This window comes from Scyliorhinus torazame, chromosome X (genome assembly GCF_047496885.1).
Source record: "Scyliorhinus torazame isolate Kashiwa2021f chromosome X, sScyTor2.1, whole genome shotgun sequence".
Lineage (NCBI taxonomy): Eukaryota > Metazoa > Chordata > Chondrichthyes > Carcharhiniformes > Scyliorhinidae > Scyliorhinus > Scyliorhinus torazame.
In genome coordinates, this window is record NC_092738.1 from 40,487,681 (window position 1) to 40,515,208 (window position 27,528).

Below are 27,528 nucleotides of genomic sequence, written 5' to 3' on the forward strand. Positions count from 1 at the left end.
GGTGTTCATTTATTATTTATGTATAGGGGAGGGGAGCACGGGGGTTGTTTTATTTTGTTTTGTATTTAATTCCATTGGGTTTCTTTTTCATTCTGTTGTTGATATTTTGTGAAAACTTCAATAAAAAATTATTTTTTTTGAAAAAAGTGTTACCAGAGGAAAGGGATTGCTCACAGCTCAGGGGGTAATATCGATTAGAGAGAAGTATCACGAGTACATCATTAGTTAATATTAGATTACAGATTACTGATTAATAGTTATAGCTCTGCAGAGCATGCAAACGCTATTTAATTTAATCGTTATTCAATAAATTAGATTTGCTTCAATCTAAAGATTGCTGGTTTCTTTATCATCACACCATCAGACCATTCTGCATCTCCAGGCAGAGAATAACGGCACATTACAACAAAGTGTAAATATAACAACCCCGAGGCTGGAATTGAACCCGGGTCCCTGGTGCTGTGAGGCAGCAGAGCTAACCACTGTGTCACCGTGCGGCCCTGCGCTGTGAGGCAGCAGAGCTAACCACTGTGTCACTGTGCGGCCCTGCGCTGTGAGGCAGCAGTGCTAATCACTGTGTCACCGTGCGGCCCTGCGCTGTGAGGCAGCAGTGCTAATCACTGTGTCACCGTGCGGCCCTGGTGCTGTGAGGCAGCAGAGCTAACCACTGTGTCACCGTGACACCCTGCACTGTGAGGCAGCAGAGCTAACCACTGTGTCACCGTGCGGCCCTGCGCTGTGAGGCAGCAGAGCTAATCACTGTGTCACCGTGCGGCTCTGCGCTGTGAGGCAGTAGTGCTAATCACTGTGTCACCGTGCGGCCCTGTGCTGTGAGGCAGCAGTGCTAATCACTGTGTCACTGTGCGGCCCTGCGCTGTGAGGCCGCAGTGCTAATCACTGTGTCACCGTGCGGCCCTGCGCTGTGAGGCAGCAGTGCTAATCACTGTGTCACCGTGCGGCCCTGCGCTGTGAGGCAGCAGTGCTAATCACTGTGTCACCGTGCGGCCCTGCGCTGTGAGGCAGCAGTGCTAACCACTGTGTCACCGTGCGGCCCTGCGCTGTGAGGCAGCAGTGCTAACCACTGTGTCACCGTGCGGCCCTGCGCTGTGAGGCAGCAGAGCTAACCACTGTGTCACCGTGCGGCCCTGCGCTGTGAGGCAGCAGTGCTAATCACTGTGTCACCGTGCGGCCCTGCGCTGTGAGGCAGCAGTGCTAATCACTGTGTCACCGTGCGGCCCTGCGCTGTGAGGCAGCAGTGCTAATCACTGTGTCACCGTGCGGCCCTGCGCTGTGAGGCAGCAGTGCTAATCACTGTGTCACCGTGCGGCCCTGCGCTGTGAGGCAGCAGTGCTAACCACTGTGTCACCGTGCGGCCCTGCGCTGTGAGGCAGCAGTGCTAATCACTGTGTCACCGTGCGGCCCTGCGCTGGGAGGCAGCAGTGCTAATCACTGAGTCACCGTGCGGCCCTGCGCTGTGAGGCAGCAGTGCTAATCACTGTGTCACCGTGCGGCCCTGCACTGTGAGGCAGCAGTGCTAACCACTGTGTCACCGTGACACCCTGCACTGTGAGGCAGCAGTGCTAATCACTGTGTCACCGTGACACCCTGCGCTGGGAGGCAGCAGTGCTAATCACTGTGTCACCGTGACACCCTGCGCTGTGAGGCAGCAGTGCTAATCACTGAGTCACCGTGCGGCCCTGCGCTGTGAGGCAGCAGTGCTAATCACTGTGTCACCGTGCGGCCCTGCACTGTGAGGCAGCAGTGCTAATCACTGTGTCACCGTGCGGCCCTGCGCTGTGAGGCAGCAGTGCTAATCACTGTGTCACCGTGACACCCTGCGCTGTGAGGCAGCAGTGCTAATCACTGTGTCACCGTGCGGCCCTGCGCTGTGAGGCAGCAGAGCTAATCACTGTGTCACCGTGCGGCCCTGCGCTGTGAGGCAGCAGTGCTAATCACTGTGTCACCGTGCGGCCCTGCGCTGTGAGGCAGCAGTGCTAACCACTGTGTCACCGTGACACCCTGCACTGTGAGGCAGCAGTGCTAACCACTGTGTCACCGTGCGGCCCTGCGCTGTGAGGCAGCAGAGCTAACCACTGTGTCACCGTGCGGCCCTGCGCTGTGAGGCAGCAGTGCTAACCACTGTGTCACCGTGCGGCCCTGGCGCTGTGAGGCAGCAGAGCTAATCACTGTGTCACCGTGCGGCCCTGCGCTGTGAGGCAGCAGTGCTAATCACTGTGTCACCGTGCGGCCCTGGCGCTGTGAGGCAGCAGAGCTAATCACTGTGTCACCGTGCGGCCCTGCGCTGTGAGGCAGCAGTGCTAATCACTGAGTCACCGTGCGGCCCTGCGCTGTGAGGCAGCAGTGCTAATCACTGTGTCACCGTGCGGCCCTGCGCTGTGAGGCAGCAGTGCTAATCACTGTGTCACCGTGCGGCCCTGCGCTGTGAGGCAGCAGTGCTAATCACTGTGTCACCGTGCGGCCCTGCGCTGTGAGGCAGCAGTGCTAATCACTGTGTCACCGTGCGGCCCTGCGCTGTGAGGCAGCAGTGCTAATCACTGTGTCACCGTGCGGCCCCGCGCTGTGAGGCAGCAGTGCTAATCACTGTGTCACCGTGCGGCCCTGCGCTGTGAGGCAGCAGTGCTAATCACTGTGTCACCGTGCGGCCCTGCGCTGTGAGGCAGCAGTGCTAATCACTGTGTCACCGTGCGGCCCTGGCACTGTGAGGCAGCAGTGCTAATCACTGTGTCACCGTGCGGCCCAGCGCTGTGAGGCAGCAGTGCTAATCACTGTGTCACCGTGCGGCCCTGCGCTGTGAGGCAGCAGTGCTAATCACTGTGTCACCGTGCGGCCCTGCGCTGTGAGGCAGCAGTGCTAACCAATGTGTCACCGTGACACCCTGCACTGTGAGGCAGCAGTGCTAACCACTGTGTCACCGTGCGGCCCTGCGCTGTGAGGCAGCAGTGCTAATCACTGTGTCACCGTGCGACCCTGCGCTGTGAGGCAGCAGAGCTAATCACTGTGTCACCGTGCGGCCCTGGCACTGTGAGGCAGCAGTGCTAACCACTGTGTCACCGTGCGGCCCTGCGCTGTGAGGCAGCAGTGCTAATCACTGTGTCACCGTGCGGCCCTGGCACTGTGAGGCAGCAGTGCTAATCACTGTGTCACCGTGCGGCGCTGTGCTGTGAGGCAGCAGTGCTAATCACTGTGTCACCGTGCGGCCCTGTGCTGTGAGGCAGCAGTGCTAATCACTGTGTCACCGTGCGGCCCTGGCACTGTGAGGCAGCAGTGCTAATCACTGTGTCACCGTGCGGCCCTGCGCTGTGAGGCAGCAGAGCTAATCACTGTGTCACCGTGACACCCTGCGCTGTGAGGCAGCAGTGCTAATCACTGTGTCACCGTGCGGCCCTGCGCTGTGAGGCAGCAGTGCTAATCACTGTCACCGTGCGGCCCTGCGCTGTGAGGCAGCAGAGCTAATCACTGTGTCACCGTGCGGCCCTGCGCTGTGAGGCAGCAGTGCTAATCACTGTGTCACCGTGCGGCCCTGCGCTGTGAGGCAGCAGTGCTAATCACTGTGTCACCGTGCGGCCCTGCGCTGTGAGGCAGCAGAGCTAATCACTGTGTCACCGTGCGGCCCTGCGCTGTGAGGCAGCAGTGCTAATCACTGTGTCACCGTGCGGCCCTGCGCTGTGAGGCAGCAGTGCTAATCACTGTGTCACCGTGCGGCCCTGCGCTGTGAGGCAGCAGTGCTAATCACTGTGTCACCGTGCGGCCCTGCGCTGTGAGGCAGCAGTGCTAATCACTGTGTCACCGTGCGGCCCTGCGCTGTGAGGCAGCAGTGCTAATCACTGTGTCACCGTGCTGCCCTGCGCTGTGAGGCAGCAGTGCTAATCACTGTGTCACCGTGCGGCCCTGCGCTGTGAGGCAGCAGTGCTAATCACTGTGTCACCGTGCGTCCCTGCGCTGTGAGGCAGCAGTGCTAATCACTGTGCCACCGTGCGGCCCTGCGCTGTGAGGCAGCAGTGCTAATCACTGTGTCACCGTGCGGCCCTGCGCTGTGAGGCAGCAGTGCTAATCACTGTGTCACCGTGCGGCCCTGCGCTGTGAGGCAGCAGTGCTAACCACTGTGTCACCGTGCGGCCCTGCGCTGTGAGGCAGCAGTGCTAATCACTGTGTCACCGTGCGGCCCTGGGCTGTGAGGCAGCAGTGCTAATCACTGTGTCACCGTGCGGCCCTGCGCTGTGAGGCAGCAGTGCTAATCACTGTGTCACCGTGCGGCCCTGCGCTGTGAGGCAGCAGTGCTAATCACTGTGTCACCGTGCGGCCCTGCGCTGTGAGGCAGCAGTGCTAATCACTGTGTCACCGTGCGGCCCTGCGCTGTGAGGCAGCAGTGCTAATCACTGTGTCACCGTGCGGCCCTGCGCTGTGAGGCAGCAGTGCTAATCACTGTGTCACCGTGCGGCCCTGCGCTGTGAGGCAGCAGTGCTAACCACTGTGTCACCGTGCGGCCCTGCGCTGTGAGGCAGCAGTGCTAATCACTGTGTCACCGTGCGGCCCTGCGCTGTGAGGCAGCAGTGCTAATCACTGTGTCACCGTGCGGCCCTGCGCTGTGAGGCAGCAGTGCTAATCACTGTGTCACCGTGCGGCCCTGCGCTGTGAGGCAGCAGTGCTAATCACTGTGTCACCGTGCGGCCCTGCGCTGTGAGGCAGCAGTGCTAATCACTGTGTCACCGTGTGGCCCTGCGCTGTGAGGCAGCAGTGCTAATCACTGTGTCACCGTGCGGCCCTGCGCTGTGAGGCAGCAGTGCTAATCACTGTGTCACCGTGCGGCCCTGCACTGTGAGGCAGCAGTGCTAACCACTGTGTCACCGTGCGGCCCTGCGCTGTGAGGCAGCAGTGCTAATCACTGTGTCACCGTGCGGCCCTGCGCTGTGAGGCAGCAGTGCTAATCACTGTGTCACCGTGCGGCCCTGGCACTGTGAGGCAGCAGTGCTAACCACTGTATCACCGTGCGTCCCTGCGCTGTGAGGCAGCAGTGCTAACCACTGTGTCACCGTGCGGTCCTGGCACTGTGAGGCAGCAGTGCTAATCACTGTGTCACCGTGCGGCCCTGCGCTGTGAGGCAGCAGTGCTAATTACTGTGTCACCGTGCGGCCCTGTGCTGTGAGGCAGCAGTGTTAATCACTGTGTCACCGTGCGGCCCTGCGCTGTGAGGCAGCAGTGCTAATCACTGTGTCACCGTGCGGCCCTGCACTGTGAGGCAGCAGTGCTAATCACTGTGTCACCGTGCGACCCTGCGCTGTGAGGCAGCAGTGCTAATCACTGTGTCACCGTGACACCCTGACACTGTGAGGCAGCAGTGCTAATCAATGTGTCACCGTGCGGCCCTGCGCTGTGAGGCAGCAGAGCTAACCACTGTGTCACTGTGCGGCCCTGGCGCTGTGAGGCAGCAGTGCTAATCACTGTGTCACCGTGCGGCCCTGGCACTGTGAGGCAGCAGTGCTAATCACTGTGTCACCGTGCGGCCCTGCGCTGTGAGGCAGCAGTGCTAATCACTGTGTCACCGTGCGGCCCTGCGCTGTGAGGCAGCAGTGCTAACCACTGTGTCACCGTGCGGCCCTGCGCTGTGAGGCAGCAGTGCTAATCACTGTGTCACCGTGCGGCCCTGCGCTGTGAGGCAGCAGTGCTAATCACTGTGTCACCGTGCGGCCCTGCGCTGTGAGGCAGCAGTGCTAATCACTGTGTCACCGTGCGGCCCTGCGCTGTGAGGCAGCAGTGCTAATCACTGTGTCACCGTGCGGCCCTGGCGCTGTGAGGCAGCAGTGCTAATCACTGTGTCACCGTGCGGCCCTGCGCTGTGAGGCAGCAGTGCTAATCACTGTGTCACCGTGCGACCCTGCGCTGTGAGGCAGCAGTGCTAATCACTGTGTCACCGTGCTGCCCTGCGCTGTGAGGCAGCAGTGCTAATCACTGTGTCACCGTGCGGCCCTGCGCTGTGAGGCAGCAGTGCTAATCACTGTGTCACTGTGCGGCCCTGCGCTGTGAGGCAGCAGTGCTAATCACTGTGTCACCGTGCGGCCCTGCGCTGTGAGGCAGCAGTGCTAATCACTGTGTCACCGTGCGGCCCTGCGCTGTGAGGCAGCAGTGCTAATCACTGTGTCACCGTGCGGCCCTGCGCTGTGAGGCAGCAGTGCTAATCACTGTGTCACCGTGCGGCCCTGCGCTGTGAGGCAGCAGTGCTAATCACTGTGTCACCGTGCGGCCCTGCGCTGTGAGGCAGCAGTGCTAATCACTGTGTCACCGTGACACCCTGCGCTGTGAGGCAGCAGTGCTAATCACTGTGTCACCGTGCGGCCCTGCGCTGTGAGGCAGCAGTGCTAATCACTGTGTCACCGTGCGGCCCCGGCACTGTGAGGCAGCAGTGCTAATCACTGTGTCACCGTGCGGCCCTTCGCTGTGAGGCAGCAGTGCTAATCACTGTGTCACCGTGCGGCCCTGCGCTGTGAGGCAGCAGTGCTAATCACTGTGTCACCGTGCGGCCCTGCGCTGTGAGGCAGCAGTGCTAATCACTGTGTCACCGTGCGGCCCTGCGCTGTGAAGCAGCAGTGCTAATCACTGTGTCACCGTGCGGCCCTGCGCTGTGAGGCAGCAGTGCTAATCACTGTGTCACCGTGCGGCCCTGCGCTGTGAGGCAGCAGTGCTAATCACTGTGTCACCGTGCGGCCCTGCGCTGTGAGGCAGCAGTGCTAATCACTGTGTCACCGTGCGGCCCTGGCGCTGTGAGGCAGCAGTGCTAATCACTGTGTCACCGTGCGGCCCTGCGCTGTGAGGCAGCAGTGCTAACCACTGTGTCACCGTGACACCCTGCGCTGTGAGGCAGCAGTGCTAATCACTGTGTCACCGTGCGGCCCTGCGCTGTGAGGCAGCAGTGCTAATCACTGTGTCACCGTGCGGCCCTGCGCTGTGAGGCAGCAGTGCTAATCACTGTGTCACCGTGCGGCCCGGGCACTGTGAGGCAGCAGTGCTAATCACTGTGTCACCGTGCGGCCCTGCGCTGTGAGGCGGCAGTGCTAATCACTGTGTCACCGTGCGGCCCTGCGCTGTGAGGCAGCAGTGCTAATCACTGTGTCACCTTGACACCCTGCACTGTGAGGCAGCAGTGCTAACCACTGTGTCACCGTGCGGCCCTGTGCTGTGAGGCAGCAGTGCTAATCACTGTGTCACCGTGCGGCCCTGCGCTGTGAGGCAGCAGTGCTAACCACTGTCACCGTGACACCCTGCGCTGTGAGGCAGCAGTGCTAACCACTGTGTCACCGTGACACCCTGCACTGTGAGGCAGCAGAGCTAACCACTGTGTCACCGTGACACCCTGCGCTGTGAGGCAGCAGTGCTAATCACTGTGTCACCGTGCGGCCCTGCGCTGTGAGGCAGCAGTGCTAATCACTGTGTCACCGTGCGGCCCTGCGCTGTGAGGCAGCAGTGCTAATCACTGTGTCACCATTGCGCCCATAGAGGAGCGCCGATAACATAACTTTAAACTGAGGGGTAATAGATATAGGACAGAGGTCAGGGGTAGGTTCTTTACGCAAAGAGTAGTGAGGCCGTGGAATGCCCTACCTGCTACAGTGGTGAGCTCGCCAACATTGAGGGCATTTAAAAGTTTATTGGATAAACATATGGATGATAATGGCATAGTGTAGGTTAGATGGCTTTTGTTTCGGTGCAACATCGTGGGCCGAAGGGCCTGTACTGCGCTGTATTGTTCTATGTTCTATGTTCTATAAGAACGAGGAGCAGGAGTAGACAATTCAGCCTGTCGGGCCTGCCCCGCCCTTCAGTAAGACGTGATTCACACGCTTGCGGGGCTGAAGGAGATCACACAGGGAGAGATGGCGAGGTTATGGAGGGTATTTGTAAACAAAGATGAGAATTTTAAAATCGAGCCTTGCTCAGCCAGAGGTCAATGTAGGTCAGCACACGCAGGGGGCGATGGGTGAACGGGGCTGGGTGCGAGTTAGGACAGAGGCAGAGGTTTGGATGACCTCAAGCTTAAGGAAGATAACGAAGCTCAAAGTGTCCAATAGAGCCCCCAGATGTGAACAGCTTGGTTTAAACTGAGAGAGTGGGAGATGTGGTGTATTTTGACTTCTTTTTTTTCCTTGCTGTAGAATTTTTCGTTGATGGCTTGGGCCTACTCCATATTGGCTCCTGCAGTGATGTCATGATAGATCACGCCTCCAAAATCACGATGCCTTGGAGAAAGAAAAGCGAAAGTGAGCAAATGTATCACCGATTGCGGTATGTCCAGGGTTCAGAGGTAGATGGCAACTTACAGAACAAACTGTTCTACTTCAAAAACCGATTTAAATGCATCCGATACGGCTGATGAGAGACGCCATTTTGACTGTTCTTGAACCCAAATGATTTGAAAGCTCAGTTATTCGGGAACAAGCTGAATTTTGCCTCGCTTCCATTTAAGAACTCCTCCTTGGATTCTGAAATCACTCTCTTGCCCAGAACCTCGAAGATCGTGGGATTCCAGCTCAAACCTCCTTGCTGCTACCAAACCATCGCTTCCGGACTTGCCTTCTCTACTCTTCTCAAACTCGACCAATGTCCTGCAACACAAGGGCCCTTGACGTCAGCTTCAAAATCAAAAGATTCTCTTTTTGACGGACTTTGATTGGATTATGTTGTGTTTGTTTTTGGATATGTATCTGTTTAATGAAGTGAGTACTGACCGATCCCAGCTGTTTGAAAGTGCGTTCACACCCAGAATTCCTCAGGCTGGTCGTCTTAACAAAAGCATCGGCCTAGTTTGGTTTCGTCAAAGCACTGCTACCATACCCTTAATGGTGGGGCAGCAAAGGTTTTGTAGACCTTGAAAGAGTCCATGCCAAGTTGTAGAATCAGAGAGAAATAAATTTTTATTTACAATAGCTATTATTTACACAGCACGAAAGATCAGGAAACGCGATTGGGCGGAGAATCGGTTCCGGCGCTGAAATTGCAGCGGCCACCGATTTCACGCCAAATCGCAATTCTCTGTCACCTCGACAGCGGCATCAATGCGTTCCAGAACGCACGTACATTAAACATATATCGTTAGCGGGTCTGACCCGGGCCTCCGCGATTCTCCGCCTCCGATGGGCCGAGTTTCGATGGCACGGCTCACTTGCGCTTTTAAAAATCGTGAAACCAGCATAGTGGTTGCTGAGGGAGAGAGGGGAGGTCGGACACGGACCGTCAGTACCGCGTCTGCAAGGCAGCCATCTTGCTGAGCGCCCCACTGACCACCTACCTTGGCCTTGGTTATGCAAAGTGACACCAGCTGCATGGGTGCCCCCACCCCCGCACCACACCCTCCGCCATACCATCCCCTCACCCTGGCCGCCTCCCGCTAGTGGGGCATCATGCGGCCCAGCCAAGGACAATACCCACTGTAGCCCCTACGGGGGCACCGGGCGGAGGCCGCAGAGCATACCGCTGGCAAGGGCAGTGCCAGCTGATGGTACCCCTGGCAGCAGGAATGGGCGCCAGGGTCAGAGGCCCCCAAGGTGCCGGGCACCGATGGGTTCCGGGGTACAGAGAGGAGCTGGGGGGCGGGGACTATGCGGGGGTAGAGTCCGCAGTGCCAGCCGGGGCCACCATGTAGCTTGTTGGACCTGGTTGGGCATGGGGGGGGTTCGCACCATGGTGATATGTCGGCCTTTCACCCCCTGCAGACAATGGATATTGGAATTCAACAGCAATGGTGGCCTTCCTGCTGGTCGCCACTGCCCTGGGGGACGCACTGCGGCTGTACGAGCTGGAGCTGCTCGAGGAGGAGGAAGCTGCAGCAGCGGAGCGGGTAGCAGCAGAGCGGGCAGTAGCGGAGTGGGCAGCAGCAGAGCGAGCAGCAGCGGAGCGGGCAGCAGGGGAGCGGGCAGCGGCAGAGCGGGCAGCAGCAGAGCGGGCAGCAGCAGAGCGGGCAGCAGCGGAGTGGGCAGCAGCGGGGCGGGCAGCAGCGGAGCGGGGCAGCACCGGAGCGAGCAGCAGCGGAGCGGGCAGCAGGGGAGCGGGCAGCAGCAGAGCGGGCAGCAGCAGAGCGGGCAGCAGGGGAGCGGGCAGCGGCAGAGCGGGCAGCAGGGGAGCGGGCAGCGGCAGAGCGGGCAGCAGCAGAGCGGGCAGCAGCAGAGCGGGCAGTAGCGGAGTGGGCAGCAGCAGAGCGAGCAGCAGCGGAGCGGGCAGCAGGGGAGCGGGCAGCAGCGGAGTGGGCAGCAGCGGGGCGGGCAGCAGCGGAGCGGGGCAGCAGCAGAGCGAGCAGCAGCGGAGCGGGCAGCAGGGGAGCGGGCAGCAGCAGAGCGGGCAGCAGCGGAGCGGGCAGCAGCGGAGCGGGCAGCAGCGGAGCGGGCAGCAGCGGAGCGGGCAGCAGTGGAGGGGGCAGCAGCAGAACGAGCAGCAGCGGAGCGGGCAGCAGCGGAGCGGGCAGCAGCAGAGTGGGCAGCAGCGGAGCGGGCAGCAGCCGAGCGGGAAGCAGCGGAGCGGGCAGCAGCAGAGCGGGCAGCAGCAGAGTGGGCAGCAGTGGAGCGGGCAGCAGCGGAGTGGGCAGCAGCAGAGCGGGCAGCAGCAGAGCGGGCAGCAGCGGAGGGGGCAGCAGCGGAGCGAGCAGCAGCGGAGTGGGCAGCAGCGGAGGGGGCAGCAGGGGAGCGGGCAGCAGAGGAGCGGGCAGCAGCGGAGCGGGCAGCAGCGGAGTGGGCAGCAGTGGAGCGGGCTGCAGTGGAGTGGGCAGCAGACAAGCGGGCAGCAGCGGAGCGGGCAGCAGCGGAGCGAGTAGCAGCGGAGTGGGCAGCAGCGGAGCGAGTAGCAGCGGAGTGGCAGCAGAGGGGGCAGCAGCGGAGCGGGCAGCAGGGCAGCGGGCAGCAGGGGAGCGGGCAGCAGCGGAGCTGGCAGCAGCGGAGCGGGCAGCAGCGGAGTGGGCAGCAGCGGAACGGGCAGCAGGGCAGCGGGCAGCAGCGGAGCGGGCAGCAGCGGAGTGGGCAGCAGGGCAGCGGGCAGCAGCGGAGTGAGCAGCAGCAGAGTGGGCAGCAGGGCAGTGGGCAGCACCGGAGCGGGCAGCAGCGGAGCGGGCAGCAGCAGAGCGAGCAGCAGCGGAGCGGGTAGCAGCGGGGCGGGCAGCAGCAGAGCGGGCAGCATCAGAGCGGGCAGCAGCAGAGCGGGCAGCATCAGAGCGGGCAGCAGCGGAGTGAGCAGCAGCAGAGTGAGCAGCAGCGGAGCGGGCAGCAGCGGAGCGGGCAGCAGCAGAGCGGGCAGCAGTGGAGTGGGCAGCAGCAGAGCGGGCAGCAGCGGGGTAGCAGCAGTGGAGCGGGAGGCAGCAGCAGAGCGGGCAGCAGCGGAGCGGGCAGCAGGGTAGAGGGCAGCAGTGGAGCGGGCAGCAGCGAAGCGGGCAGCAGTGGAGCGGGCAGCAGGGGAGCGGGCAGCAGTGGAGCGGGAGGCAGCAGTGGAGCGGACAGCAGCGGAGCGGGCAGCAGGGTAGAGGGCAGCAGTGGAGCGGGCAGCAGCGAAGCGGGCAGCAGTGGAGCGGGCAGCAGGGGAGCGGGCAGCAGTGGAGCGGGCAGCAGCGGAGCGGGCAGCAGCGGTGCAGGCAGCAGCGGAGCGGGCATCAGCGGAGCGGGCAGCAGCGGAGCGGGCAGCAGCGGAGCGGACAGCAGCGGAGCGGACAGCAGCGGAGTGGGCAGCAGAGGAGTGGCAGCAGCGGAGTGGCAGCAGCGGAGCGGGCAGCAGGGGAGAGGGCAGCAGCAGAGCGGGCAGCAGCGGAGTGGCAGCAGCGGAGCGGGCAGCAGGGGAGAGGGCAGCAGCAGATCGGGCAGCAGCGGAGTGGCAGCAGCGGAGTGGGCAGCAGCGGAGTGGCAGCAGTGGAGCGGGCAGCAGCGGAGTGGCAGCAGCGGAGTGGCAGCAGCGGAGTGGCAGCAGCAGAGCGGGCAGCAGCAGAGCGGGCAGCAGCGGAGTGGGCAGCAGCAGAGCGGGCAGCAGTGGAGCGGGCAGCAGCGGAGTGGCAGCAGCGGAGTGGCAGCAGCAGAGCGGGAAGCAGCGGAGCGGGCAGCAGCAGAGCGGGCAGCAGCAGAGTGGGCAGCAGTGGAGCGGGCAGCAGCGGAGTGGGCAGCAGCAGAGCGGGCAGCAGCAGAGCGGGCAGCAGCGGAGGGGGCAGCAGCGGAGCGAGCAGCAGCGGAGTGGGCAGCAGCGGAGGGGGCAGCAGGGGAGCGGGCAGCAGAGGAGCGGGCAGCAGCGGAGCGGGCAGCAGCGGAGTGGGCAGCAGTGGAGCGGGCTGCAGTGGAGTGGGCAGCGGACAAGCGGGCAGCAGCGGAGCGAGAAGCAGCGGAGTGGGCAGCAGCGGAGGGGGCAGCAGGGGAGCGGGCAGCAGCGGAGCGGGCAGCAGCGGAGCGGGCAGCAGTGGAGTGGGCAGCGGGCAGCAGGGGAGCGGGCAGCAGCGGAGCTGGCAGCAGCGGAGCAGGCAGCAGCGGAGCGGGCAGCAGCGGAGTGGGCAGCAGCGGAGCGGGCAGCAGCGGAGTGGGCAGCAGCGGAACGGGCAGCAGGGCAGCGGGCAGCAGCGGAGTGAGCAGCAGCAGAGTGGGCAGCAGGGCAGTGGGCAGCACCGGAGCGGGCAGCAGCGGAGTGGGCAGCAGGGCAGAGGGCAGCAGCGGAGTGAGCAGCAGCAGAGTGGGCAGCAGGGCAGTGGGCAGCACCGGAGCGGGCAGCAGCGGAGTGGGCAGCAGGGCAGAGGGCAGCAGCGGAGTGAGCAGCAGTGGAGCGGGCAGCAGCGGAGCGGGCAGCAGCGGAGCGGGCAGCAGCGGAGCGGGCAGCAGCAGAGCGAGCAGCAGCGGAGCGGGTAGCAGCGGAGCGGGCAGCAGCAGAGCGGGCAGCATCAGAGCGGGCAGCAGCGGAGCGGGCAGCAGCGGAGCGGGCAGCAGCGGAGCGGGCAGCAGCGGAGCGGGCAGCAGCTGAGCGGGCAGCAGCGGGGTAGCAGCAGTGGAGCGGGAGGCAGCAGCAGAGCGGGCAGCAGCGGAGCGGGCAGCAGGTTAGAGGGCAGCAGTGGAGCGGGCAGCAGCGAAGCGGGCAGCAGCGGAGCGGACAGCAGCGGGGTGGCAGCAGTGGAGCGGGAGGCAGCAGTGGAGCGGACAGCAGCGGAGCGGGCAGCAGGGTAGAGGGCAGCAGTGGAGCGGGCAGCAGCGAAGCGGGCAGCAGTGGAGCGGGCAGCAGGGGAGCGGGCAGCAGTGGAGCGGGCAGCAGCGGAGCGGGCAGCAGCGGTGCAGGCAGCAGCGGAGCGGGCATCAGCGGAGCGGGCAGCAGCGGAGCGGGCAGCAGCGGAGCGGACAGCAGCGGAGCGAGCAGCAGAGGAGTGGCAGCAGCGGAGCGGGCAGCAGGGGAGAGGGCAGCAGCAGATCGGGCAGCAGCGGAGTGGCAGCAGCGGAGTGGGCAGCAGCGGAGCGGGCAGCAGCGGAGCGGGCAGCAGTGGAGCGGTCAGCAGTGGAGCAGGCAGCAGTGGAGTGGGCAGCAGTGGAGCGGGCAGCAGTGGAGTGGCAGCAGTGGAGCGGGCAGCAGCGGAGTGGCAGCAGCGGAGTGGCAGCAGCGGAGTGGCAGCAGCAGAGCGGGCAGCAGCGGAGCGGGCGGCAGCGGAGCGGGCAGCAGCGGAGCGGGCAGCAGCGGAGCGGGCAGCAGCGGAGCGGGCAGCAGCGGAGCGAGCAGCAGCGGAGCGGGCAGCAGCGGAGCGGGCAGCAGCGGAGCGGGCAGCAGCGGAGCGAGCAGCAGCGGAGCGGGCAGCAGCGGAGCGAGCAGCAGCGGAGCGGGCACCAGCGGTGCGAGCAGCAGCAGAGCGGGCAGCAGCGGAGCGGGCAGCAGCGGAGCGGGCAGCAGAGGAGCGGGCAGCAGCGGAGCGGGCAGCAGCAGAGTGGGCAGCAGCGGAGCGGGCAGCAGTGGAGCGGGCAGCAGAAGAGGGGGCAGCAGCGGAGTGGCAGCAGCGGAGCGGGCAGCAGGGGAGTGGGCAGCAGTGGAGTGGGCAGCAGCGGAGAGGGCAGCAGCGGAGCGGGCAGCAGCAGAGTGGGCAGCAGTGGAGCGGGCAGCAGCAGAGCGGGCAGCAGCAGAGCGGGCAGCAGCGGAGGGGGCAGCAGCGGAGCGAGCAGCAGCAGAGCGAGCAGCAGCGGAGCGGGCAGCAGCAGAGCGAGCAGCAGCGGAGCGGGCAGCAGCAGAGCGGGCAGCAGCAGAGCGGGCAGCAGCGGAGGGGGCAGCAGGGGAGCAGGCAGCAGAGGAGCGGGCAGCAGCGTAGCGGGCAGCAGCGGAGTGGGCAGCAGTGGAGCGGGCTGCAGTGGAGTGGGCAGCAGACAAGCGGGCAGCAGCGGAGCGGGCAGCAGCGGAGCGAGAAGCAGCGGAGTGGGCAGCAGCGGAGCGGGCAGCAGCGGAGCGGGCAGCAGGGGAGCGGGCAGCAGCGGAGCGGGCAGCAGCGGAGCGGGCAGCAGTGGAGCGGGCAGCAGGGCAGCGGGCAGCAGGGGAGCGGGCAGCAGCGGAGCTGGCAGCAGCGGAGCAGGCAGCAGCGGAGCGGGCAGCAGCGGAGTGGGCAGCAGCGGAGTGGGCAGCAGGGCAGCGGGCAGCAGCGGAGTAAGCAGCAGCAGAGTGGGCAGCAGGGCAGCGGGCAGCAGCGGAGCGGGCAGCAGCGGAGCGAGCAGCAGCAGAGCGAGCAGCAGCGGAGCGGACAGCAGCGGAGCGGGCAGCAGCGGAGCGAGCAGCAGCAGAGCGAGCAGCAGCGGAGCGGGCAGCAGCGGAGCGGGCAGCAGCGGGGTGGCAGCAGTGGACCGGGAGGCAGCAGTGGAGCGGACAGCAGCGGAGCGGGCAGCAGGGTAGAGGGCAGCAGTGGAGCGGGCAGCAGCGAAGCGGGCAGCAGCGGAGTGGGCAGCAGCGGAGCGGGCAGCAGCGGAGCGGACAGCAGCGGAGCAGGCAGCAGCGGAGTGGGCAGCAGCGGAGTGGCAGCAGCGGAGCGGGCAGCAGCAGAGCGGGCAGCAGCAGAGCGGGCAGCAGCGGAGCGGGCAGCAGCGGAGCGGGCAGCAGCAGAGCGGGCAGCAGCGGAGCGGGCAGCAGCGGAGCGGGCAGCAGCAGATCGGGCAGCAGTGGAGCGGGCAGCAGTGGAGCGGGCAGCAGCGGAGCGGGCAGCAGCTGAGTGGCAGCAGTTCAGCGGGCAGCAGCGGAGTGGACAGCAGCGGGGCGAGCAGCAGCGGAGTGGGCAGCAGCGGAGCGGGCAGCAGCGGAGTGGCAGCAGCGGAGCGGCAGCAGCGGAGTGGCAGCAGCAGAGTGGGCAGCAGTGGAGTGGGCAGCAGCGGAGCGGGCAGCAGCGGAGTGGCAGCAGCGGAGCGGCAGCAGCGGAGTGGCAGCAGCGGAGTGGGCAGCAGCGGAGCGGGCAGCAGGGGAGCGGGCAGCAGCGGAGTGGGCAGCAGCGGAGTGGGCAGTAGCAGAGCGGGCAGCAGCGGAGCGGGCAGCAGCGGAGCGGGCAGCAGCAGCGCGGGGCAGCAGCGGAGTGGACAGCAGCGGAGCGGGCAGCAGCGGAGCGGGCAGCAGCGGAGCGGGCAGCAGCGGAGCGGGGCAGCAGCGGAGCGGGCAGCAGCGGAGCGGGCAGCAGCGGAGCGGGCAGCAGCGGGGCGGGCAGCAGCGGAGCGGGCAGTAGCAGAGCGGGCAGTAGCGGAGCGGGCAGCAGTGGAGCGGGCAGCGGCAGAGTGGGCAGCAGCGGAGCGGGCAGCAGCGGAGCGGGCAGTAGCAGAGCGGGCAGCAGCGGAGCGGGCAGCAGCGGAGCGGGCAGCAGAGGAGCGGGCAGCAGCGGAGCGGGCAGCAGCAGAGTGGGCAGCAGCGGAGCGGGCAGCAGTGGAGCGGGCAGCAGAAGAGGGGGCAGCAGCGGAGTGGCAGCAGCGGAGCGGGCAGCAGGGGAGTGGGCAGCAGTGGAGTGGGCAGCAGCGGAGAGGGCAGCAGCGGAGCGGGCAGCAGCAGAGTGGGCAGCAGCGGAGCGGGCAGCAGCAGAGCGGGCAGCAGCAGAGCGAGCAGCAGCGGAGGGGGCAGCAGCGGAGCGAGCAGCAGCAGAGCGAGCAGCAGCGGAGTGGGCAGCAGCAGAGTGGGCAGCAGCAGAGCGGGCAGCAGCGGAGCGGGCAGCAGCAGAGCGAGCAGCAGCGGAGTGGGCAGCAGCAGAGCGGGCAGCAGCAGAGCGGGCAGCAGCGGAGGGGGCAGCAGCGGAGCGAGCAGCAGCGGAGCGGGCAGCAGCGGAGGGGGCAGCAGGGGAGCGGGCAGCAGAGGAGCGGGCAGCAGCGGAGCGGGCAGCAGCGGAGGGGGCAGCAGCGGAGCGAGCAGCAGCGGAGCGGGCAGCAGCGGAGGGGGCAGCAGGGGAGCGGGCAGCAGAGGAGCGGGCAGCAGCGTAGCGGGCAGCAGCGGAGCGGGCAGCAGCGGAGCGAGAAGCAGCAGAGCGGGCAGCAGCAGAGTGGGCAGCAGTGGAGGGGGCAGCAGCGGAGCGGGCAGCAGCGGAGCGGGCAGCAGCGGAGCGGGCAGCAGTGGAGCGGGCAGCAGGGCAGCGGGCAGCAGGGGAGCGGGCAGCAGCGGAGCGGGCAGCAGCGGAGCGGGCAGCAGTGGAGCGGGCAGCAGGGCAGCGGGCAGCAGGGGAGCGGGCAGCAGCGGAGCTGGCAGCAGCGGAGCAGGCAGCAGCGGAGCGGGCAGCAGCGGAGTGGGCAGCAGCGGAGCGGGCAGCAGCGGAACGGGCAGCAGGGCAGCGGGCAGCAGCGGAGCGGGCAGCAGCGGAGTGGGCAGCAGGGCAGCGGGCAGCAGCAGAGTGGGCAGCAGCAGAGTGGGCAGCAGGGCAGCGGGCAGCACCGGAGCGGGCAGCAGCGGAGCGGGCAGCAGCAGAGCGAGCAGCAGCGGAGCGGGCAGCACCGGAGCGGGCAGCAGCAGAGTGGGCAGCAGCAGAGCGAGCAGCAGCGGAGCGGGGAGCAGCAGAGCGAGCAGCAGCGGAGCGGGTAGCAGCGGAGCGGGCAGCAGCAGAGCGGGCAGCAGCAGAGCGCACAGCAGTGGAGTGGGCAGCAGCGGGGTGGCAGCAGTGGAGCGGGCAGCAGGGGAGCGGGCAGCAGCGGAGCGGGCAGCAGTGGAGTGGCAGCAGCGGTGCAGGCAGCAGCGGAGCGGGCATCAGCGGAGCGGGCAGCAGCGGAGCGGGCAGCAGCGGAGCGAGCAGCAGAGGAGTGGCAGCAGCGGAGCGGGCAGCAGGGGAGAGGGCAGCAGCAGATCGGGCAGCAGCGGAGTGGCAGCAGCGGAGTGGGCAGCAGCGGAGCGGGCAGCAGCGGAGCGGGCAGCAGTGGAGCGGTCAGCAGTGGAGCAGGCAGCAGTGGAGTGGGCAGCAGTGGAGCGGGCAGCAGTGGAGTGGCAGCAGTGGAGCGGGCAGCAGCGGAGTGGCAGCAGCGGAGTGGCAGCAGCAGAGCGGGCAGCAGCGGAGCGGGCGGCAGCGGAGCGGGCAGCAGCAGAGCGGGCAGCAGCGGAGCGGGCAGCAGCAGAGCGGGCAGCAGCGGAGCGGGCAGCAGCGGAGCGGGCAGCAGCGGAGCGGGCAGCAGCGGAGCGAGCAGCAGCAGAGCGGGCAGCAGCAGAGTGGGCAGCAGCGGAGCGGGCAGCAGCGGAGCGAGCAGCAGCGGAGCGGGCAGCAGCGGAGCGAGCAGCAGCGGAGCGGGCACCAGCGGTGCGAGCAGCAGCAGAGCGGGCAGCAGCGGAGCGGGCAGCAGCGGAGCGGGCAGCAGAGGAGCGGGCAGCAGCGGAGCGGGCAGCAGCAGAGTGGGCAGCAGCGGAGCGGGCAGCAGTGGAGCGGGCAGCAGAAGAGGGGGCAGCAGCGGAGTGGCAGCAGCGGAGCGGGCAGCAGGGGAGTGGGCAGCAGTGGAGTGGGCAGCAGCGGAGAGGGCAACAGCGGAGCGGGCAGCAGCAGAGTGGGCAGCAGTGGAGCGGGCAGCAGCAGAGCGGGCAGCAGCAGAGCGGGCAGCAGCGGAGGGGGCAGCAGCGGAGCGAGCAGCAGCAGAGCGAGCAGCAGCGGAGCGGGCAGCAGCAGAGCGAGCAGCAGCGGAGTGGGCAGCAGCAGAGCGGGCAGCAGCAGAGCGGGCAGCAGCGGAGGGGGCAGCAGGGGAGCGGGCAGCAGAGGAGCGGGCAGCAGCGTAGCGGGCAGCAGCGGAGTGGGCAGCAGTGGAGCGGGCTGCAGTGGAGTGGGCAGCAGACAAGCGGGCAGCAGCGGAGCGGGCAGCAGCGGAGCGAGAAGCAGCGGAGTGGGCAGCAGCGGAGGGGGCAGCAGGGGAGCGGGCAGCAGCAGAGGGGGCAGCAGCGGAGCGGGCAGCAGCGGAGCGGGCAGCAGTGGAGCGGGCAGCAGGGCAGCGGGCAGCAGGGGAGCGGGCAGCAGCGGAGCTGGCAGCAGCGGAGCAGACAGCAGCGGAGCGGGCAGCAGCGGAGTGGGCAGCAGCGGAGTGGGCAGCAGGGCAGCGGGCAGCAGCGGAGTAAGCAGCAGCAGAGTGGGCAGCAGGGCAGCGAGCAGCAGCGGAGCGGGCAGCAGCGGAGCGGGCAGCAGCGGAGCGGGCAGCAGGGCAGCGGGCAGCAGCGGAGCGGGCAGCAGCGGAGCGAGCAGCAGCAGAGCGAGCAGCAGCGGAGCGGGCAGGAGCAGAGCGTGCAGCAGCGGAGCGGGCCACAGCGGGGTGGCAGCAGTGGACCGGGAGGCAGCAGTGGAGCGGACAGCAGCGGAGCGGGCAGCAGGGTAGAGGGCAGCAGTGGAGCGGGCAGCAGCGGAGCGAGCAGCAGCAGAGCGAGCAGCAGCGGAGCGGGCAGGAGCAGAGCGTGCAGCAGCGGAGCGGGCAGCAGCGGGGTGGCAGCAGTGGACCGGGAGGCAGCAGTGGAGCGGACAGCAGCGGAGCGGGCAGCAGGGTAGAGGGCAGCAGTGGAGCGGGCAGCAGCGAAGCGGGCAGCAGCGGAGTGGGCAGCAGCGGAGCGGGCAGCAGCGGAGCGGACAGCAGCGGAGCAGGCAGCAGCGGAGTGGGCAGCAGCGGAGTGGCAGCAGCGGAGCGGGCAGCAGCAGAGCGGGCAGCAGCAGAACGGGCAGCAGCGGAGCGGGCAGCAGCGGAGCGGGCAGCAGCAGAGCGGGCAGCAGCGGAGCGGGCAGCAGCGGAGCGGGCAGCAGCAGATCGGGCAGCAGTGGAGCGGGCAGCAGTGGAGCGGGCAGCAGCGGAGCGGGCAGCAGCTGAGTGGCAGCAGTTCAGCGGGCAGCAGCGGAGTGGGCAGCAGCGGAGCGGGCAGCAGCGGAGCGGGCAGCAGCGGAGCGGGCAGCAGCGGAGCGGGCAGCAGCGGAGCGAGCAGCAGCGGAGCGGGCAGCAGCGGAGCGGGCAGCAGCGGAGCGGGCAGCAGCGGAGCGGGCAGCAGCGGAGTGGCAGCAGCGGAGCGGGCAGCAGCAGAGAGGGCAGCAGCGGAGCGGGCAGCAGCGGAGCGGGCAGCAGCGGAGCGGGCAGCAGCGGAGTGGGCAGCAGCGGACCGGGCAGCAGCGGAGCGGGCAGCAGCGGAGTGGCAGCAGCGGAGCGGCAGCAGCGGAGTGGCAGCAGCGGAGTGGGCAGCAGCGGAGTGGCAGCAGCGGAGTGGGCAGCAGTGGAGTGGGCAGCAGCGGAGCGGGCAGCAGCGGAGTGGCAGCAGCGGAGCGGCAGCAGCGGAGTGGCAGCAGCGGAGTGGGCAGCAGCGGAGCGGGCAGCAGGGGAGCGGGCAGCAGCGGAGTGGGCAGCAGCGGAGTGGGCAGTAGCAGAGCGGGCAGCAGCGGAGCGGGCAGCAGCGGAGCGGGCAGCAGCAGCGCGGGGCAGCAGCGGAGTGGACAGCAGCGGAGCGGGCAGCAGCGGAGCGGGCAGCAGCGGAGCGGGCAGCAGCGGAGCGGGGCAGCAGCGGAGCGGGCAGCAGCGGAGCGGGCAGCAGCGGAGCGGGCAGCAGTGGGGCGGGCAGCAGCGGAGCGGGCAGTAGCAGAGCGGGCAGTAGCGGAGCGGGCAGCAGTGGAGCGGGCAGCGGCAGAGTGGGCAGCAGCGGAGCGGGCAGCAGCGGAGCGGGCAGTAGCAGAGCGGGCAGCAGCGGAGCGGGCAGCAGCGGAGCGGGCAGCAGAGGAGCGGGCAGCAGCGGAGCGGGCAGCAGCAGAGTGGGCAGCAGCGGAGCGGGCAGCAGTGGAGCGGGCAGCAGAAGAGGGGGCAGCAGCGGAGTGGCAGCAGCGGAGCGGGCAGCAGGGGGTGGGCAGCAGTGGAGTGGGCAGCAGCGGAGAGGGCAGCAGCGGAGCGGGCAGCAGCAGAGTGGGCAGCAGTGGAGCGGGCAGCAGCAGAGCGGGCAGCAGCAGAGCGAGCAGCAGCGGAGGGGGCAGCAGCGGAGCGAGCAGCAGCAGAGCGAGCAGCAGCGGAGTGGGCAGCAGCAGAGTGGGCAGCAGCAGAGTGGGCAGCAGCGGAGCGGGCAGCAGCAGAGCGAGCAGCAGCGGAGTGGGCAGCAGCAGAGCGGGCAGCAGCAGAGCGGGCAGCAGCGGAGGGGGCAGCAGCGGAGCGAGCAGCAGCGGAGCAGGCAGCAGCGGAGGGGGCAGCAGGGGAGCGGGCAGCAGAGGAGCGGGCAGCAGCGGAGCGGGCAGCAGCGGAGGGGGCAGCAGCGGAGCGAGCAGCAGCGGAGCGGGCAGCAGCGGAGGGGGCAGCAGGGGAGCGGGCAGCAGAGGAGCGGGCAGCAGCGTAGCGGGCAGCAGCGGAGCGGGCAGCAGCGGAGCGAGAAGCAGCAGAGCGGGCAGCAGCAGAGTGGGCAGCAGTGGAGGGGGCAGCAGCGGAGCGGGCAGCAGCGGAGCGGGCAGCAGCGGAGCGGGCAGCAGTGGAGCGGGCAGCAGGGCAGCGGGCAGCAGGGGAGCGGGCAGCAGCGGAGCGGGCAGCAGCAGAGCGGGCAGCAGTGGAGCGGGCAGCAGGGCAGCGGGCAGCAGGGGAGCGGGCAGCAGCGGAGCTGGCAGCAGCGGAGCAGGCAGCAGCGGAGCGGGCAGCAGCGGAGTGGGCAGCAGCGGAGCGGGCAGCAGCGGAACGGGCAGCAGGGCAGCGGGCAGCAGCGGAGCGGGCAGCAGGGCAGCGGGCAGCAGCAGAGTGGGCAGCAGCAGAGTGGGCAGCAGGGCAGCGGGCAGCACCGGAGCGGGCAGCAGCGGAGCGGGCAGCAGCAGAGCGAGCAGCAGCGGAGCGGGCAGCACCGGAGCGGGCAGCAGCAGAGTGGGCAGCACCGGAGCGGGCAGCAGCGGAGCGGGCAGCAGCAGAGCGAGCAGCAGCGGAGCGGGCAGCACCGGAGCGGGCAGCAGCAGAGTGGGCAGCAGCAGAGCGAGCAGCAGCGGAGTGGGCAGCAGCGGAGCGGGCAGCAGCAGAGCGAGCAGCAGCGGAGCGGGCAGCAGCAGAGCGGGCAGCAGCAGAGCGGGCAGCAGCAGAGCGGGCAGCAGCAGAGCGCACAGCAGTGGAGTGGGCAGCAGCGGGGTGGCAGCAGTGGAGCGGGAGGCAGCAGTGGAGCGGACAGCAGCGGAGCGGGCAGCAGGGAAGAGGGCAGCAGTGGAGCGGGCAGCAGCGAAGCGGGCAGCAGTGGAGCGGGCAGCAGCAGAGCGGGCAGCAGCAGAGCGCACAGCAGTGGAGTGGACAGCAGCGGGGTGGCAGCAGTGGAGCGGGAGGCAGCAGTGGAGCGGACAGCAGCGGAGCGGGCAGCAGGGAAGAGGGCAGCAGTGGAGCGGGCAGCAGCGAAGCGGGCAGCAGTGGAGCGGGCAGCAGCGGAGCGGGCAGCAGCGGAGCGGGCAGCAGCGGTGCAGGCAGCAGTGGAGCGGGCAGCAGCGGAGCGGGCAGCAGCGGAGTGGGCAGCAGCGGAGTGGCAGCAGCGGAGTGGCAGCAGCAGATCGGGCAGCAGCGGAGTGGCAGCAGCGGAGTGGGCAGCAGTGGAGCGGGCAGCAGCGGAGCGGGCAGCAGCGGAGTGGCAGCAGTTCAGCGGGCAGCAGCAGAGTGGGCAGCAGCGGAGTGGCAGCAGCGGAGCGGGCAGCAGCGGAGCGGGCAGCAGCGGAGCGGGCAGCAGCGGAGCGGGCAGCAGCAGAGCGGGCAGCAGCAGAGTGGGCAGCAGCGGAGCGGGCAGCAGCGGAGTGGGCAGCAGCAGAGCGGGCAGCAGCAGAGCAGGCAGCAGCAGAGCAGGCAGCAGCAGAGCGGGCAGCAGCGGAGTGGGCAGCAGCGGAGCGGGCAGCAGTGGAGCGGGCAGCAGTGGAGTGGGCAGCAGCGGAGTGGCAGCAGCGGAGCGGGCAGCAGCAGAGCGGGCAGCAGCGGAGCGGGCAGCAGCGGAGCGGGCAGCAGCGGAGCGGGCAGCAGTGGACCGGGCAGCAGCGGAGCGGGCAGCAGCTGAGTGGCAGCAGCGGAGCGGCAGCAGCGGAGTGGCAGCAGCGGAGTGGGCAGCAGCGGAGTGGCAGCAGCGGAGTGGCAGCAGCGGAGTGGGCAGCAGTGGAGTGGGCAGCAGCGGAGCGGGCAGCAGCGGAGTGGCAGCAGCGGAGCGGCAGCAGCGGAGTGGCAGCAGCGGAGTGGGCAGCAGCGGAGTGGCAGCAGCGGAGTGGCAGCAGCGGAGTGGGCAGCAGTGGAGTGGGCAGCAGCGGAGTGGGCAGCAGCGGAGTGGCAGCAGCGGAGCGGGCAGCAGCGGAGCGGGCAGCAGCGGAGCGGCAGCAGCGGAGTGGCAGCAGCATAACGGGCAGCAGCGGAGCGGGCAGCAGTGGAGTGGGCAGTAGCGGAGCGGGCAGCAGCGGAGTGGACAGCAGCGGAGCGGGCAGCAGCGGAGCGGGCAGCAGCGGAGCGGGGCAGCAGCGGAGCGGGCAGCAGCGGAGCGGGCAGCAGCGGAGCGGGCAGCAGTGGAGCGGGCAGCAGCGGAGCGGGCAGCAGTGGAGCGGGCAGCAGCAGAGTGGGCAGCAGCGGAGCGGGCAGCAGCGGAGCGGGCAGCAGCAGAGCGGGCAGCAGCAGAGCGGGCAGCAGCGGAGTGGGCAGCAGTGGAGTGGCAGCAGCGGAGCGGGCAGCAGCGGAGCGGGCAGCAGAGGAGCGGGCAGCAGCAGAGCGGGCAGCAGCAGAGCGGGCAGCAGGGGCGTGGCGGCAGAGGAGTGGGCAGCAGCGGAGCGGGCAGCAGTGGAGCGGGCAGCAGCGGAGCGGGCAGCAGGGGAGTGGCGGCAGAGGAGTGGGCAGCAGCGGAGCGGGCAACCTTGTTTCTCAACTTAGCCCCTCGCCTGAGGTGTAGTGATCCTCAGGTTAAATCACCTCCATCTTGAAGAGGCCGGGAATCGTCTGGTGTGCCAGGATTAAGGCGTCGTGCACACTGCCCAGGTATCGGGCACAGGCGCGCATGCTGGGCAGCTGATGGTCACATATCGGCTGCATTACATCGAGCGGAACCCCTTTCGGTGTAGAGGCGGCCTGGTATCCGCAGGTGCACATAGGGCGACATGCATTCCATCGATCAGCCCACTCTGCTACTGCCCGCTCTGCTACTCCCCGCTCCGCTGCTGCCCACTCCGCTGCTGCCCCCTCTGCTACTGCCCGCTCCGCTGCTGCCCCCTCTGCTGTTGCCCGCTCCGCTGCTGCCTGCTCCACTGCTGCCCGCTCCGCTGTTGCCCGCTCCGCTGCTGCCTGCTCCACTGCTGCCCCCTCTGCTGTTGCCCGCTCCGCTGCTGCCCGCTCCGCTGCTGCCCGCTCCGCTGCTGCCCCCTCTGCTGTTGCCCGCTCCGCTGCTGCCCGCTCCGCTGCTGCCCCCTCTGCTGTTGCCCGCTCCGCTGCTGCCCCCTCCGCTGCTGCCCGCTCCCCTGCTGCCCGCTCCGCTGCTGCCCACTCTGCTGCCCACTCCGCTGCTGCCTGCTCCGTTGCTGCCCACTCCGCTGCTGCCCCGCTCCACTGCTGCCCACTCTGCTGCTGCCCACTCCGCTGCTGCCCGCTCCACTGCTGCCCGCTCCCCTGCTGCCCGCTCCCCTGCTGCCCGCTCCGCTGCTGCCCGCTCTGCTGCTGCCCACTCTGCTGCTGCCCGCTCCCCTGCTGCCCGCTCCGCTGCTGCCCGCTCCGCTGCTGTCCGCTCTGCTGCTGCCCGCTCCACTGCTGCCCGCTCCGCTGCTGCCCGCTCCGCTGCTGCTCGCTCCAGTGCTGCCCACTCAGCTGCTGCCCACTCTGCTGCTGCCTGCACCGCTGCTGCCTGCACCGCTGCTGCCCGCTCTGCTGCTGCCCTCTCCCCTGCTGCCCACTCCACTGCTGCTCGTTCCACTGCTGCCCGCTCCTCTGCTGCCCGCTCCGCTGCTGCCCGCTCCGCTGCTGCTCGCTCTGCTGCTGCCTGCTCCGCTGCTGCCCGCTCTGCTGCTGCCCGCTCCGCTGCTGCCCACTCCGCTGCTCCGTTGCTGCCCGCTCCGCTGCTGCCCGCTCTGCTGCTGCCCGCTCTGCTGCTGCCCGCTCTGCTGCTGCCCGCTCCGCTGCTGCCCGCTCCGCTGCTGCCCGCTCTGCTGCTGCCCGCTCTGCTGCTGCCTGCTCCACTGCTGCCCGCTCCGCTGCTGCCCGCTAAGCTGCTGCCCGCTCCGCTGCTGCCCGCTCCGCTGCTGCTCGCTCCGCTGCTGCCCACTCCGCTGCTGCCCGCTCTTCTGCTGCCCGCTCCGCTGCTACCAGCTCCGCTGCTGCCCACTCTGCTGCTGCCCACTCTGCTGCTGCCCTCTCCGCTGCTGCCAGCTCCACTGCTGCTCGTTCTGCTGCTGCCCGCTCCGCTGTGCCCGCTCCGCTGCTGCCCGCTCCCCTGCTGCCCGCTCCGCTGCTGCCTGCTCCTCTGCTGCCCGCTCCACTGCTGCCTGCTCCTCTGCTGCCCGCTCCCCTGCTGCCCCGCTCTGCTGCTGCCCGCTCTGCTGCTGCCTTCTCCGCTGCTGCCCGCTCCGCTGCTGCCCCCTCCACTGCTGCCCGCTCCACTGCTGCCCGCTCCCCTGCTGCCCACTCTGCTGCTGCCCACTCTGCTGCTGCCCGCTCCGCTGCTGCCCACTCCGCTGCTGCCCGCTCCGCTGCTGCCTGCTCCTCTGCTGCCCGCTCCCCTGCTGCCCGCTCCGGTGCTGCCCGCTCCGCTGCTGCCCACTCCGCTGCTGCCCGCTCCACTGCTGCCCGCCCCGCTGCTGCCCGCTCTGCTGCTGCCCACTCCGCTGCTGCTCACTCTGCTGCTGCCCCGCTCTGCTGCTGCCCGCTCCGCTGCTGCCCGCTCTGCTGCTGCCCGCTCCACTGCTGACCGCTCCACTGCTGCCCCCTCTGCTGTTGCCCGCTCCGCTGCTGCCCGCTCCGCTGCTGCCCGCTCCGCTGCTGCCCCCTCTGCTGTTGCCCGCTCCGCTGCTGCCCGCTCCGCTGCTGCCCCCTCTGCTGTTGCCCGCTCCGCTGCTGCCCCCTCCGCTGCTGCCCGCTCCCCTGCTGCTCACACTGTTGCTGCCTGCTCTGCTGCCCAATCCGCTGCTACCCGCTCCACTGCTGCCCGCTCCGCTGCTGCCCACTCTGCTGCCCACTCCGCTGCTGCCTGCTCCGTTGCTGCCCACTCCGCTGCTGCCCCGCTCCACTGCTGCCCACTCTGCTGCTGCCCACTCCGCTGCTGCCCGCTCCACTGCTGCCCGCTCCCCTGCTGCCCGCTCCCCTGCTGCCCGCTCCGCTGCTGCCCGCTCTGCTGCTGCCCACTCTGCTGCTGCCCGCTCCCCTGCTGCCCGCTCCGCTGCTGCCCGCTCCGCTGCTGTCCGCTCTGCTGCTGCCCGCTCCACTGCTGCCCGCTCCGCTGCTGCCCGCTCCGCTGCTGCTCGCTCCAGTGCTGCCCACTCAGCTGCTGCCCGCTCCGCTGCTGCCCGCTCTGCTGCTGCACGTTCTGCTGCTGCCCTCTCCCCTGCTGCCCACTCTGCTGCTGCTCGTTCCACTGCTGCCCGCTCCTCTGCTGCCCGCTCCGCTGCTGCCTGCACCGCTGCTGCCCGCTCTGCTGCTGCCCTCTCCCCTGCTGCCCACTCCACTGCTGCTCGTTCCACTGCTGCCCGCTCCTCTGCTGCCCGCTCCGCTGCTGCCCGCTCCGCTGCTGCTCGCTCTGCTGCTGCCTGCTCCGCTGCTGCCCGCTCTGCTGCTGCCCGCTCCGCTGCTGCCCACTCCGCTGCTCCGTTGCTGCCCGCTCCGCTGCTGCCCGCTCCGCTGCTGCCCACTCTGCTGCTGCCTGCTCCACTGCTGCCCGCTCCGCTGCTGCCCGCTAAGCTGCTGCCCGCTCCGCTGCTGCCCGCTCCGCTGCTGCTCGCTCCGCTGCTGCCCACTCCGCTGCTGCCCGCTCTGCTGCTGCCCGCTCCGCTGCTACCAGCTCCGCTGCTGCCCACTCTGCTGCTGCCCACTCTGCTGCTGCCCTCTCCGCTGCTGCCAGCTCCACTGCTGCTCGTTCTGCTGCTGCCCGCTCCGCTGTGCCCGCTCCGCTGCTGCCCGCTCCGCTGCTGCCCGCTCCCCTGCTGCCCGCTCCGCTGCTGCCTGCTCCTCTGCTGCCCGCTCCACTGCTGCCTGCTCCTCTGCTGCCCGCTCCCCTGCTGCCCCGCTCTGCTGCTGCCCGCTCTGCTGCTGCCCTCTCCGCTGCTGCCCGCTCCGCTGCTGCCCCCTCCACTGCTGCCCGCTCCACTGCTGCCCGCTCCCCTGCTGCCCACTCTGCTGCTGCCCACTCTGCTGCTGCCCGCTCCGCTGCTGCCCACTCCGCTGCTGCCCGCTCCGCTGCTGCCTGCTCCTCTGCTGCCCGCTCCCCTGCTGCCCGCTCCGGTGCTGCCCGCTCCGCTGCTGCCCACTCCGCTGCTGCCCGCTCCACTGCTGCCCGCCCCGCTGCTGCCCGCTCTGCTGCTGCCCACTCCGCTGCTGCTCACTCTGCTGCTGCCCCGCTCTGCTGCTGCCCGCTCCACTGCTGCCCGCTCCGCTGCTGCCCGCTCTGCTGCTGCCCGCTCCACTGCTGACCGCTCCACTGCTGCTCGCTCTGCTGCTGCCCACTCCGCTGCTGCCCACTCCACTGCTGCCCGCTCCGCTGCTGCCCGCTCCACTGCTGCCTGCCTCGCTGCTGCCCGCTCTGCTGCTGCCCACTCTGCTGCTGCCCTCTCCGCTGCTGCCCGCTCTGCTGCTGCCCTCTCCGCTGCTGCCCGCCCCGCTGCTGCCCGCTCCGCTGCTGCCCACTCCGCTGCTGCCCACTCCGCTGCTGCCCACTCTGCTGCTGATCGCTCGGCTGCTGCCCACTCCGCTGCTGCCCACTCCGCTGCTGCCCACTCTGCTGCTGATCGCTCCCCTGCTGCCCGCTCCGCTGCTGCCCCGCTCCGCTGCTGCCCACTCCGCTGCTGCCCACTCCGCTGCTGCCCACTCCGCTGCTGCCCGCTCCGCTGCTGCCCGATCTGCTGCTGCCCGCGCCGCTGCTGCCCACTCTGCTGCTGCCCTCTCCGCTGCTGCCCGCTCTGCCGCTGGGGGGGGGCATTCTTCCCCATCACTAAATGTCTGCGTCAACCCT

At 68.5% G+C, this 27,528-nt stretch overlaps 2 protein-coding genes across 3 annotated transcripts in view; one reads left to right on the plus strand and one right to left on the minus strand.

Moving 5' to 3' along the window:
* The window catches only part of LOC140405353 (beta-1,4 N-acetylgalactosaminyltransferase 1-like), a 192,161-nt gene extending 183,419 nt beyond the window's left edge, over nucleotides 1-8,742 (plus strand). For both annotated transcript variants that reach the window (XM_072493659.1, XM_072493660.1), the window contains one exon: nucleotides 8,166-8,742. In XM_072493659.1, the coding sequence (XP_072349760.1) occupies nucleotides 8,166-8,383 (218 nt within the window). In that variant the 3' untranslated portion in view covers nucleotides 8,384-8,742. The remainder of the gene's footprint in view (nucleotides 1-8,165) is intronic.
* Nucleotides 1-27,528, minus strand: part of LOC140405354 (solute carrier family 26 member 10-like) — a 221,125-nt gene that overhangs the window by 71,487 nt on the left and 122,110 nt on the right.